This window comes from Phasianus colchicus, chromosome 14 (genome assembly GCF_987193195.1).
Source record: "Phasianus colchicus chromosome 14, bPhaCol1.hap1.1, whole genome shotgun sequence".
NCBI classification, from domain to species: domain Eukaryota; kingdom Metazoa; phylum Chordata; class Aves; order Galliformes; family Phasianidae; genus Phasianus; species Phasianus colchicus.
The window spans coordinates 3,766,550-3,778,249 of NC_143449.1; the positions used below are offsets into that span (position 1 = coordinate 3,766,550).

An 11,700-nucleotide genomic window follows, 5' to 3' on the forward strand; every position below is an offset into this window, starting at 1 on the left:
GGGGACTGGGGCGGCGGTGCTGGGTGATCGTTCGGGATTTTGGGGGCCTGTCCTCTTCAATGTCTTTATTGATGACCTGGATGAGGGCACTGAGTGCACCCTCAGTAAGTTTGCGGATGACACCACTTTGGCTGAAAGTGCCAATCTCCCTGGGGGTAGCGAGGCCCTACAGAGGAATCTGGACAGGCTGGATAGCTGGGCTGAAGCCAATGGGATGAGTTTCAACAAGGCCAAATGCTGGGTCCTGCACTTTGGCCGCAACAACCCCAGGCAACGCTACAGGCTTGGGCAGAGTGGCTGAAAGACTGTGTAGAGGAAATGGACCTGGGGGTGTTGACTGATGCTAGACTGAACATGAGCCAGCAGTGTGCCCGGGTGGGCAAGAAGGCCAATGGCATCCTGGCCTGCATCAGGAACAGTGTTACCAGCAGGAACAAGGCAGTGATTGTCCCCCTGTACTCAGCTCTAGTGAGGCCGCACCTCAAGTGCTGTGTCCAGTTTTGGGCCCCTCACTGCAAGAAAGACACAGGCCCTGAAGCGGGTTTAAAGAAGGGCAACAAAGCAGGTGAGGGGACTGGAGCACAGAGGAACAGCTGAAGGAGCTGGGATGGTTCAGGAGAAGAGGAGGCTCAGGGAGACCTTATTGCTCTCTATAACTACCTGAAGGGAGGTTGTAGTGAGATGGGGGTCGGCCTCTTCTCTCATGTAACTGGTGATAGGACTAGAGGGAATGGCTTCAAGCTGCGCCAGGGGAGATTCAGGCGGGATGTTAGGAAATATTTCTTCTCTGAAAGAGTGGTCAGGCACTGGAATGGGCTGCACAGGAAGGTGGTGGAGTCACCGACCTGGAGGTGTTTGGAACATTTGAATTTTGTGTTGAGGGACGTGGTTCAGTGGGAACTATTGGTGATGGGTGGATGGTTGGACTGGGTGATCCTGTGGGTCTTTTCCAACCCTGGAGATTCTATGATTCTATGACTATGATTTCCTGTGTGATGCTGGGGAGTGACTCGCAAAACATGGGGCTGTATTGGGCCCTGAAAGCTGTGGCTGCACAGGTCACCTGAGGGATCGTAGAATCACAGAACAGCTTGGGCTGGAAGGGGTGTTAAAGATCACTCATTCTCAGTTTCCTGCCATGAAGAGGTCACCCCCACCAGCTCAGCCTGCCCAGGGCCCACCCAGCCCAACCTTGGGCACCTCCAGGGATGGGTGCACACACCCTCTGCCAGGGCCTCACTGCCATCTGAATAAAGAATTTCCTCCTCACATCTGACCTGTATTTCCCCTTTTAGTTTAAAACCATTTTCCCTTATCCTATCACTATCAGACCATGTAAACAGTCCCATTCTGCTTAAAAACTCCCCTCAAGTTCTGGGAGGCCGCAGTGAGGTCCCCCTGGAGCCTTCTTTTCTCCAGGCTGAACAAGCCCAGCTCCCTCAGCCCTTCTTTACAGGAGAGGTGCTCCAGCTCTCTGAACATCTTCGTGGCTTCCTCTTGTACCCGCTCCAACAGCCCCACATCCTCCTTGTGCTGGGGGCCCCAGGCCTGGTTGCAATACTGCAGATGGGGCCTCACGAGGGCAGAGCAGATGCAGACAATCCCCTCCCTGCCCACTGCCAGCCCTCTGCTGGTGCAGCCCAGGTCACTGTTGGCCTTCTGGGCTCTGAGCACGCACTGCTGGCTCATGTCTGGCTTTACACCCACCAGGACCCCCAGGTCCTTCTCTGCAGGGCTGCTCTCCAGTTCTTCACCCCATCTGTGTACATGGGGACAGCCCCCCTGCAAGTTCAACACCTGGCACTGAGCCTTGTTGAACATGGTTAGGTTTTCATGGATCCACTTTCCAAGCCTGTCAGGTCCATCTGGATGGCATCCCTTCCTTTGTTGTCCCACGTGCACCACTCAGTGCCATCAGCGATCCTGCTGGAGGTGCGCCTAACCGCACAGTCTGTGCATCGCTTTGAAGACGGACCCCCCCCAAACAAACCCAACACGGCCAGGCAGCGCTTCCGGCACGCAACCGGAAGTAGACCTGAAAGAAAACCGGAAAAGGAGCCGGAAACAGAACCGAGGAAAACCGGAAGTAGGCGGGGCGGGTAGATATCTCCGGTATCGCCACGAGGCGCGGTGTGTGGAGCGCGGAGATGTTCGTTGCGGCCCGACTGCTCGCTTCACAGCGGCACTTGCCTCGGGCTGCCGGCAGCTGAGAGCGAGGCAGCTCCGAACCAAGCGATAGCTCAGAAAGCTGACGTTGGTTTATTGCAGCGCAGTTCCTGGGGCAGTGTGATGTGCATGATAAAAATAAATAGCTGTCTGGTCCCCGAGGAGCGCCCGCCTTTTGCCAGCACTCGGAACGCCTCAGCGTGCACGCAGGGTGTCCTTCCCACATCCTCCTTCCCTGCGATCAGATGGGCAATAAGGAGGGACCGAGGGTGCTCTTTGGTGGCCCTCAGGGCAGGCTCTGCACAGGAACGCCATCAGCGTTCAGGCCCTTGCAGCTTGCCTGTACAAATGGCATCTGCAGAGAGAAAACTCTGCTTCTGAACCCAGCCTGGACAGCAGATGAGACTCAGTGCAGTGATTACTTGCCCATAGGAGCCAGGGCACAGCAAAGTCCGCCCATTGCACTTGCATAGCTATGGATGCATGATTCAATTAATTTCCTTCTTTCAGGGGACTTTCAAAACACTTTATGAGCTGGACTCACGAGAAGGCTCTCAGGAGCACCTTTTTTATGAGGACAGGCTGATAGACCTGGTGCTCCTCAACTGAAGGAAGGTTTCAGGGGGACCTTACAGAAGCCTGTCCATACTTGAAGGGGACCTGCAGGAAAGCTGGCAAGGGACTTTTATACAGGTATACAGTGGCAGGACAAGATGAAATGGTTTTAAACTGGTATATTTAGACTAGATATTAGGAAGAAATTCTTTACTGTGAGGCTGATGAAGCACTGGAACAGGTTGCCCAGAGTCATCGTGGATGCCCCCTCCCCAGAAGCATTCAAGGCCAGGCTGGAGGGTTGTGAGCAGACTGCTTTAGTGGGAGGAGTCCCTGCCTATAGCAGGACAGTTGGAGCTAGGTGATCTTGAAGGTCCCTTCAAAGCCAAACCACTCTGTGATTTTATGATTTTCATCGGCCTTTGGTCAAGGCTTAATCCTTTTCAGAACCAATTTGTTTAATGAAATATGTATTCAAAAATAAAAATGGCTTTTGGCTTTGCATGGCTATTTTGTGGCCCTAAGCTCCTTTTTAGTTAGAAAGGAAATGCGTGCTTCACTGGGAGGCGAAGCTCCTCAAGCAGCACAAAGCAGGCATGGCCGTTCTTGAGTATTAGGAAAGATGCCAGCAGAGGAAGGAGCCACTTCTGGTGAACCCCAGCTTACAACAAGAGAATGCCTCGCTGTTATCATTTTTATCATTTTTTGTTAAAATCAGGGGAGTGTAACTCAATGAAGTTCAAAAAGCTGTTTCTTCTGAAAGACCAGGCTCCCCATCCACACCACACCAAGTTGGAAAGCCCACCTTGAAAAACCACTTCCTGCACTGTCATAATCAAAAACTAAATACTGACGTCCAGCCAAGGTGGTAATTAGAGATGGTACAAATCATTCTTTGGTGCCATTTTGTGTAGTTCTGATTTTAATACAATCAGTATCCTGCAGAAAATAGCCACGGGTCCCCAAAGTGATTGTTTGCTCCAGAACACTCACATTTAGACTGTTATCATCAGAGAATCCCTGTTCTGAAAACTCAAGAGCAGAAACAGGTTAAAAAAAAAAAAAAATTCAATGCTGGAATTTCTCCCAGTATGTATGCATGACAAGCTGGGACACCCAAGAACAGTGCAGACCCGTCAGATCATGTTGACATCACAGTCACAGTGAGGCACTGCCATCCTTCATCACAATGCCTGGTTGGACCCTTAGCCCCACAGGGCACCTGTGGAACCACTGCAGGTTTGTGAAGGTCAACTGCAGACACACTTTCATCCCATCCAGACCAGCTAAAATGCCAAACACTGATGCAGACAAGAAGATACTCCACAAGCTGGGCTTCACGCTGGGTGAGATCTTAGGAGAGGGTAGGTTCTCCACAGTGAGGGCAGCCACCTCCACCAAATACACGGTCCGCCTAGCTATCAAGATGGTGGACAAGCAAAGGGCCTCCCCAGAATTTGTGCAGAAGTTTCTGCTCCGGGAGCTCTCCATCCTGCGTGAGCTCGATCATCCCAACATCGTGCTCATCTTTGAGATCTTTGAGCTGACCAACAGTATGGTCTACATTGTGATGGAGTCGGCAGCCACTGACCTGCAGCAGCGGCTGCAGCAGCTGGGCAAGCTGCCCTGTGTCCCCGATGCCCGGGACATCTTTGTGCAGGTTGTGGGAGCTGTGCACTACCTCCATGACCGCAACATTGTGCATCGTGACCTCAAGTGTGAGAACATACTGCTCAGTGCTGATGGCCTCCAGGCCAAGATTGCTGACTTTAGCTTCAGCAAGGAAATGAGCAGCTACCCAGAACTGAGCACCACCTTCTGCGGAACAGAAGCCTACATGGCCCCAGAGATGTGGCTGCATTACCCTCATGATGCCAAGAAGTTGGACGTCTGGAGCCTGGGGGTGGTTCTTTTTGCTATGGTGACTGGCTACTTGCCCTTCCATGGCTGTCTCTGCAACATGATCCAGCATCAGAAGGATGGGGTCCTGCACCTGAGGGGGGTGTCTGTGCTGCCAGAGCCCTGCCAGGCCCTCATTGTCCAGCTGCTGCAGTTCTTACCATCCTCCCGGCCCAGCGTGGAGCAGGTGGCCAGCAACAGCTGGCTGAAGGGGGATATCTAAGGGGAATCCTCCCCAGAGAATGTGTCAGGACAGCCACCTTTTGGTGCAATAAATGCTGTTGAAAAAAACCTCTTGAGCAGTTTGAGTAGCAGGGTGTGGGTGGGATTAAATTTCAAGTCCTGGCAAGACTTGGTTAAGAACTTGGTCAAACCCCTTCACAAAGAAGATGCATAAACTTGCCATTGGTTAGGCTTCAGGCTCTGGTAACTGTGTTGAGTGAGGGGTCAGAGCACACCACAGAGCTGCTTGCACTAGAAGTGGCTGTCTGAGCAAATAGGGGGGCCAGGTCCAAGCTCTCCCAGTGATCAAGCTTTGGTAGCCACCAACCTGTATTGAGCTTTAGATCACACAGGAACACTCAAAAACAAACAAACAAACAAACAAAAACCCTCACAGCAGAATGTTACAAGCAATCCAACAGCATTACTGACCCAGAAGTTTTGGGGCGGCTTTCAGATCCATGCCTTAACTTCAACCACATCTTGCAGACATGGAATAATGACAGCATTTGAAATCTCTGCCAAGAGATAGCAGATGAGAAAGAAACATATTGGCCACAGAAGCAATCAGCCTAGCAATCACGGTCACCCATATGACTGTCTTTTCAGCTGCTCCTGTTGTGAAGAACAGAAGTCAGCAGTAGCCAAAATGTAATTGCCAGATGTATGCATTGCTTGCTGTCCCATGTTTTCATGGGTCTATGCTTACCCTTGCAAATTCTAACTCACTGCAAAGTCTGTGTGTCTGCAAGAGTAAAAATAGCTTGGTAGCCCAACGTTCCTTCTCCAGGCAGAACCAGCTTTGGGAGCAGACCGTGGCACTTGGGACTTGCTTGGGATTTTGCCTGGAGGACAGTTGGAAATCTCCAGGGGTGGAGCTAGCACAGCTGATGGGGGCAACCATGTCATGGGGTGTGAGTGCCCTCTTATCTGTGTTAAATGTAATTAGGCAATTTGGATCTTTTATTCAGAGCTGGGAAAGAGCCTTCTGCTTTTTATGTTCTTATGAATTCTTATGCCCAGTTCTTATGAATTTGTGAGATAAGGAGTTGGCAAGAGAATTCAAACGTCTCTCTGGGCTATTAAATGTTGGTGAATTTATTATCAAGCCAGAACTACAATCTGATTGAAGGTCTGAAAACCAGAGAAGTTTAAAAACACAGTTGTAGGATCACATAGGATTACAGAATGGCTTGGGTTGGAAGGGACCTGATGCAGATGAGGGCATATCTCACCCCCGCAGATGGAGGGAGGGGCCCAATGAAATCGACCTGCTATTGATGGAGTGGATTGTGTCCTCTAGCAAGATGGGCTCTTGTATCAGGCAATGGTCTTGGTCTCATCTTGGAGCCAGTGTCGCAGTCTCGGCATGCCTAGGCGATATCAGCTTTAGCAGCTGCCCACATTGTCTTTTGTCCAGCACACATGTAGAGATTGGTAACCAGAAACATGGTAGACAAGTATGGTCCTGTGTTTAACCGCATTCCATATGTCTAAGCAGATTTCTCTGTCCCACACTGTGAGTAGTCCATTTTTGGGTGGCCCACTGTGCCAGATATGGCATATTTCCCTTTCTGAATGGGACTTTTGCCCAGTGAAGTGACTACTGTCTCTTCTGGCACATCACTGTGATACTGTGTGCTGTCCTGCTATGTCTTGTGATGATTCCTCAGGGTGCTGCACAGTTCCTTGAGGGCCAGCGACCAGCTCTGAGAAGTCACCTGGTACTGGTGGCCTGACACTGCTACTCTTCCTGTCTTGTGATGCTGCAGCAGCAGCAGCAAACCCTGAACAGATGCTCAAGTGCCCTCCTGAGCAGATTGCGCCGTGGCCGGTGCTCACTGTGACTCCTGCCAGCAGACGGGAGAGATTCTTGTTGGCCAGGGGCTTCAGGCACAAAGACCTTTTCCCTTCCTCTGACACTGCTAGAGGCAGAGGCTGCTGCTGGCAGATCAGGCAGCTCGCAGGTGCCACTGGCAGATGTTGGTGTCTCAGCTGTGGGCACGTGCTCTGGTGCAGCTGCCTGGGCCACTGCCTGCTCTGGTGGAGGTGGCAAGGTGGGCACGCTGGCCGTGTCTTCCTGCAGGACCCCATTGCCGGACAGTGTCTCATTGTCTTCTAGCTTGTTCGTCTGCAAGAGAAGACAAGAAGAAAGAAGTTAGTTAGGACATTTTCCTGTGTTGTCCTCCATGGTCCTGCTGCAAATGCTCCTGCAACCTGTCCTTGTGGCGCAGCTGCATGGGCTGCTGCCACCCTGCTCCACAGAGCTGGCTGGGAAGAGAGCAGCTCCTCATGTGGCACCTGCTGGGCCTGGGGGCTCTCTACAGCAGCCCCCACCATGCCCCGACAGCTGACCACACTCAGTGCAGCTCAGTCTGACGGGGTCAGCCCACCTGTCTCCTCCAGCACTTCCTGACTGCTGGACTCACCATGGCCTGGGCTGTGTCCTCCAGAGAAATGGCACAGGCTGTTGGGTCATGCAGACAAGGCCCCTGGCTCTCATCCCTCGCAGCTGTTCTCTGTTTGCTCTGGAGGGATGAAGTTGGAGCATTCTCTTCTTCCACTGTTGACATGGATGCTGGCATCCCATGGCCATCATGCGCATCACCTCCAGCCTTGGCATCTGTGTGACTTGATGCAGCAGGAAGAGCTGTGCTCTGTGCCTGGCCATCTGACTCTCCCGAAACATCTGTGTCCGTGATGCTGGAAGAGCTGGGCGTTTGCTGAGGAGAATCCTGCAGGTCCCGGCAGAAGGCTTTGATCCTAGGGTTGACCCAGTGGTTTATGATCACTGGCTCTTCATCATCACCTTCTCCCAGCTCATCCTTCTCTGCCATGTCCTGTGGCTCACATGGGACTTTCTGCTCTGCTTTCTGCTTCTTTGGCTTCTTTATCTGCCTAGTTAATTCCCAGAAGCTGGCTAGGCTTTGCCCAGTACAGGCCGCACAACTTTTACCCATCTCTGTCAGCAGCTCTGTCTGCTCTGACACGATCTTTCGACATGGCCTTCGAGTCTCATGGTGCACCCACAGCCTAGCACCTATCACTTGGCACCGGATGCACGGCTTCAGGACTGCTGAGTGCCGCTCAGCCCAAGTCCCTTCCTGGTGCTCTGGCGTTTTGTAGCCCCTGCCTGAGGAAGTGGGCACAGCTTCTTTGTGGGCAGCCATTGCTGCTGTATGCACTTGGGGATCAGGCCCTGATTGAGGAGTGACTCTGTTTGTGGCTTCCTGGGCCTCGTCTGCTTTTGCTGCTCCTGCTGCTTGCTGAGCTTGTGTCAGGTCCTGCTGTCCGATGCATACAGCCACAGTTTCTGTCTGGACTTGTGGCAGGGGGGATTGCACAGTGTTCTCCACTGCTGCGTCACTGATGGCTGGGCTTGGTGGAGCACTTTTCTGTTTGCCCGATCCTGCTGCTTCATCCTGTTTGCCAAGGCTGTCCAGAGCAGTTGTGCAAAGCTCCTGATGGCCCGGGGCTTCAGGCACAAAGACCTTTTCCCTTCTTCTGCCACTAGAGACAGAGGCTGCTGCTGCTGGCAGATCAGGCAGCTCGCAGGTGCCGCTGGCAGATGTTGGTATCTCAGCTGTGGGCACGTGCTCTGGTGCAGCTGCCTGAGCCACTGCCTGCTCTGGCGGAGGTGGCAAGGTGGGCACGCTGGCCGTATCTTCCTGCAGGACCCCATTGCCAGGCAGTGTCTCATTGTCTTCCAGCTTGTTTGTCTGCAAGAGAAGGCAAGAAGAAAGAAGTTAGGACATCTTCCTGTGTTGTCCTCCATGGCCCTGCTGCAAATGCTCCTGCAACCTGTCCTTGTAGCGCAGCTGCATGGGCCTCTGCCACCCTGCTCCACAGAGCTGGCTGGGAAGAGAGCAGCTCCTCTCTCTCCTTGGCTTAGACTGACATGGAGACGGCCCGGCTGTCTCCTCTAGCATGTCCTGCCTGTTTGTCAGCTGCCTGCTTGTCAGCAGCTGGCAGGGCTGCCAGAGCTACTCCACCTGGTGTCCTTGGGGCTCCCTACCTGTCCCTGGTGGCTGCCATGTGGAGATGGCAGCGGCGGCAGCCTGTCCTCTTGGAGGGTGGATTCTGGGCTCTGGCTGCCCGCTGTCATTGTGTGAGGTGGCCTGTGGATCACCTGCAGGGAAGAGAAGGAGAGGGATTGAGGCGCCTATACTGACCCAACAGCACCCACTGTGTCACCGGACCTGGGCCCTATGTGTGGCCAGGCAGCTCCTGGCCATGGATGGCAAAGCTGAGCGTGGCTAAGCTGCTCTCTGCCCTTCATTTCCAAGCTTCCAGGGCCACGTGGGCCTTGGCTTTCCCAGGCATCATTATCTCTGTGTGGAGATGCTCCCAGGTGTCCGGAAGCACAGTGCTCAGGCTGTAAGGTGCTCAGGGCCAGCTGGCCAGCTCTCCCCAACACCATGTCCCTCCTCCTGCTGCTCTCCACACTATCCTGTCGTGCTGCTGGTCTCTCCTTCAATCTCTGAGCCTCACCTCATCTTGCTCCTGTACACTTGGCAGCCCTTTGTTGGGCTGAGAGTGAGCCTTAGGCTCCTCTTCCTTTGGCATCTCCATGTCCTCGTCCGGAGATCAGAGAAAGGCACCCAGGAGAGTTGCTGCCTCCTGACAGAGCTGCTCTCCTAGGAGTGAGCACCCCTAGGGCTCTGACCCTGCCAGGGATGTTGTTGCTGTAGTTACCATTCCATGTCACAATGGTGTGGTGCCGTCCACCCATTACAAAGCCCAGGCTATGGCTGTGGGCCCACAGAGGCCCATGTGCTAGCAGCTGCCCAAGGGATAGCAGCTCGCATGCCCACAGGAAGCACAGGGTCAGCAGGGGCCCCTGTGTTCTTCTGCCATGCCTCCCCTTACTCAGCCCGGTGGTCCTCTGTGGATTCTCCCATAAGTCCAACACTCTCATGTGCTGGGCACCCGAGACTGGGCACAGCTCTTTCAAGGCTACCCGTGCTGGTGGAGTCTTTCCACCTAAAGCATGTCCTGTATCACCAGGGTGCTGCCCTCGTCCAGCAGTGGCACTCCAGTCCTGCTTTTGGAGCTGCCGGTTCCCACTGTCCTGAGATCTGCCCCCCTGTTTGGACTAGCATTCACCTTCTGTTGTGGTTTCGTGATTTTTTTGTTGTCAGTATTCCACATCAGAACATCATGTGGACCAGTGGGAGTTAACGAGTTAATGTTCTGGTTCCGTTTACTGTTGTGGACGCTGAGCATCCTGATGGGAGGGGAGGGGGCGGCATCCCCGGAGGAGCTGGCGGGCAGAGGCAGTGGGGCGGAGCTGCGGACCCGGAGCGGCTGCCTCTCCCCGTCTGGCCCCGGCTCAGCCGTCTCAGCTCGCCGCGGAGGAAGCACGTGCTTTCCCTCGCACTGGCGTGGTTTGACTCTCATTTTTTGATACTCTTGTCTCTCTCGTTTGATTTAGTTTAGATTCAGTAAATTACCTTTCCTCCTCAGATCGCTGCTGTTGTGTTTTCTCTTTGTTAAAACTATCGCTAGCTCTCTGCCCTTCCCCCTCTCCCGGAGCGCACGTGGCCCGGGGCCGGCCAGGTCGCGGCAAACGGTTCGTACCCCCCCCTTTTTTTTCTCCTCTTCCCGGGGCTTGTGCCTCCCTGTCACAGACTTATATCTAAGGATAACTTGTGACACCTTCTCAAGCCACCTCTTGCTAAAGAATCTTAGAATGGCCTGGGTTGAAAAGGACCACAATGATCACGTAGTTCCAACCCCCTGCTATGTGCAGGTCACCAACCAGCAGACCAGGCTGCCCAGAGCCACATCCAGCCTGGCCTTGAATGCCTTCAGGGATGGGGCATCCACAGCCTCCTTGGGCAACCTGTTCCAATGCATCACCACTCTGTGAGTGAAAAACTTCCTCCTCATATCTAACCTAAACCTCCCCTGTCTCAGTTTAAAACCATTCCTTGTCCTGTTACTATCCACCCCCATAAACAGCCATTCTCCCTCCTGTTTGTACAGCTCCCTTCAGTACTGGAAAGCCACAATGAGGTCTCCGTGGATCCTTCTCCAAGCTAAACAAGCCCAGTCCCTTCAACCTTTCTTCATAGGAGAGGTGCTTCAGCCCTCTAATCATCATAGGGTCTGCCCTCCCTTTCTGTGTTCACCCTGGACATGGTATCTACAGCCTGTCTCTGGTCCTCAGTGCCCAGTTGACAGAAATACAATACCTGTGAACAGAGTGTATGGAGTTGCAATCAGGTGTTCTACTCAAAAACTTGATCAGGTCTCTTTTACCGGATAAAAACATCCCCCGCTCCACAGTCACGCCATCGTTGCTTGGCAGTACGTGCATGTGTGAGCAGCTGCTCTCAAGGATGAAGCACAGCAGGAATAAAACTTGATGTAAAATCTCTGAGCAGCACCTTGAGAGCTCCCTGAGAACTGCTGAGATGGCCATCAAGCCCGAGTGACACCTTGGTTTATGGGAAACCAAGGCAGCCCCTCTTCACTCAGAGCAACCCGGGCAAGCCAAAAGGCTGGGCACCCACAGATCAGCTGCTGTCTTCCCACTGAGGAAATACACAACCACAAATAGTGGAGTTCCTGGCAACCACTGGCATGTAGTTTAGCTCCCGTACAGACCTGGGAATTGCCGCTCCCATTAGCAGCAGAGCATTTGTGCCAAAAGCAGGCAAAGGACATCTTCTTAAACCGCTGTGTGGAAGCACAGTGAAGTTCTACCAAATGCAGCCTCATCAAGGTTTTGGTCTGTTTTGTGAGCAGCAGCTGAGCAGAGGGGCCAGTCTGAAGAAAGTCACTGCTGTTGCCCGATTGCACTGCCCTCAGGCACTGCCCTCATCTCCTCTCCCCTCCTGCTCTCTGCCTCCT

The 11,700-nt window shown here is 53.3% G+C and overlaps 2 protein-coding genes across 2 annotated transcripts; one reads left to right on the top strand and one right to left on the bottom strand.

Moving 5' to 3' along the window:
• Positions 1 to 7: 7 nt before the first annotated feature.
• On the top strand, positions 8 to 5,777 carry LOC116234877 (testis-specific serine/threonine-protein kinase 6-like). Its single transcript, XM_031602716.2, has one exon. It carries the CDS (start codon positions 3,911 to 3,913, stop codon positions 4,841 to 4,843), a length of 933 nt encoding a protein of 310 aa, XP_031458576.2. The 5' UTR covers positions 8 to 3,910; the 3' UTR covers positions 4,844 to 5,777.
• Positions 5,778 to 5,912: 135 nt separating this feature from the next.
• LOC116234879 (uncharacterized) lies at positions 5,913 to 9,414 on the bottom strand. Its single transcript, XM_031602718.2, has 4 exons — positions 9,334 to 9,414; positions 8,858 to 8,971; positions 7,272 to 8,561; positions 5,913 to 6,973 (listed from the first exon to the last, which is right to left on the bottom strand). The coding sequence occupies exons 1-4, from the start codon at positions 9,412 to 9,414 to the stop codon at positions 6,587 to 6,589; spliced, it is 1,872 nt and encodes a 623-aa protein (XP_031458578.2). The 3' UTR covers positions 5,913 to 6,586.
• Positions 9,415 to 11,700: the final 2,286 nt, after the last annotated feature.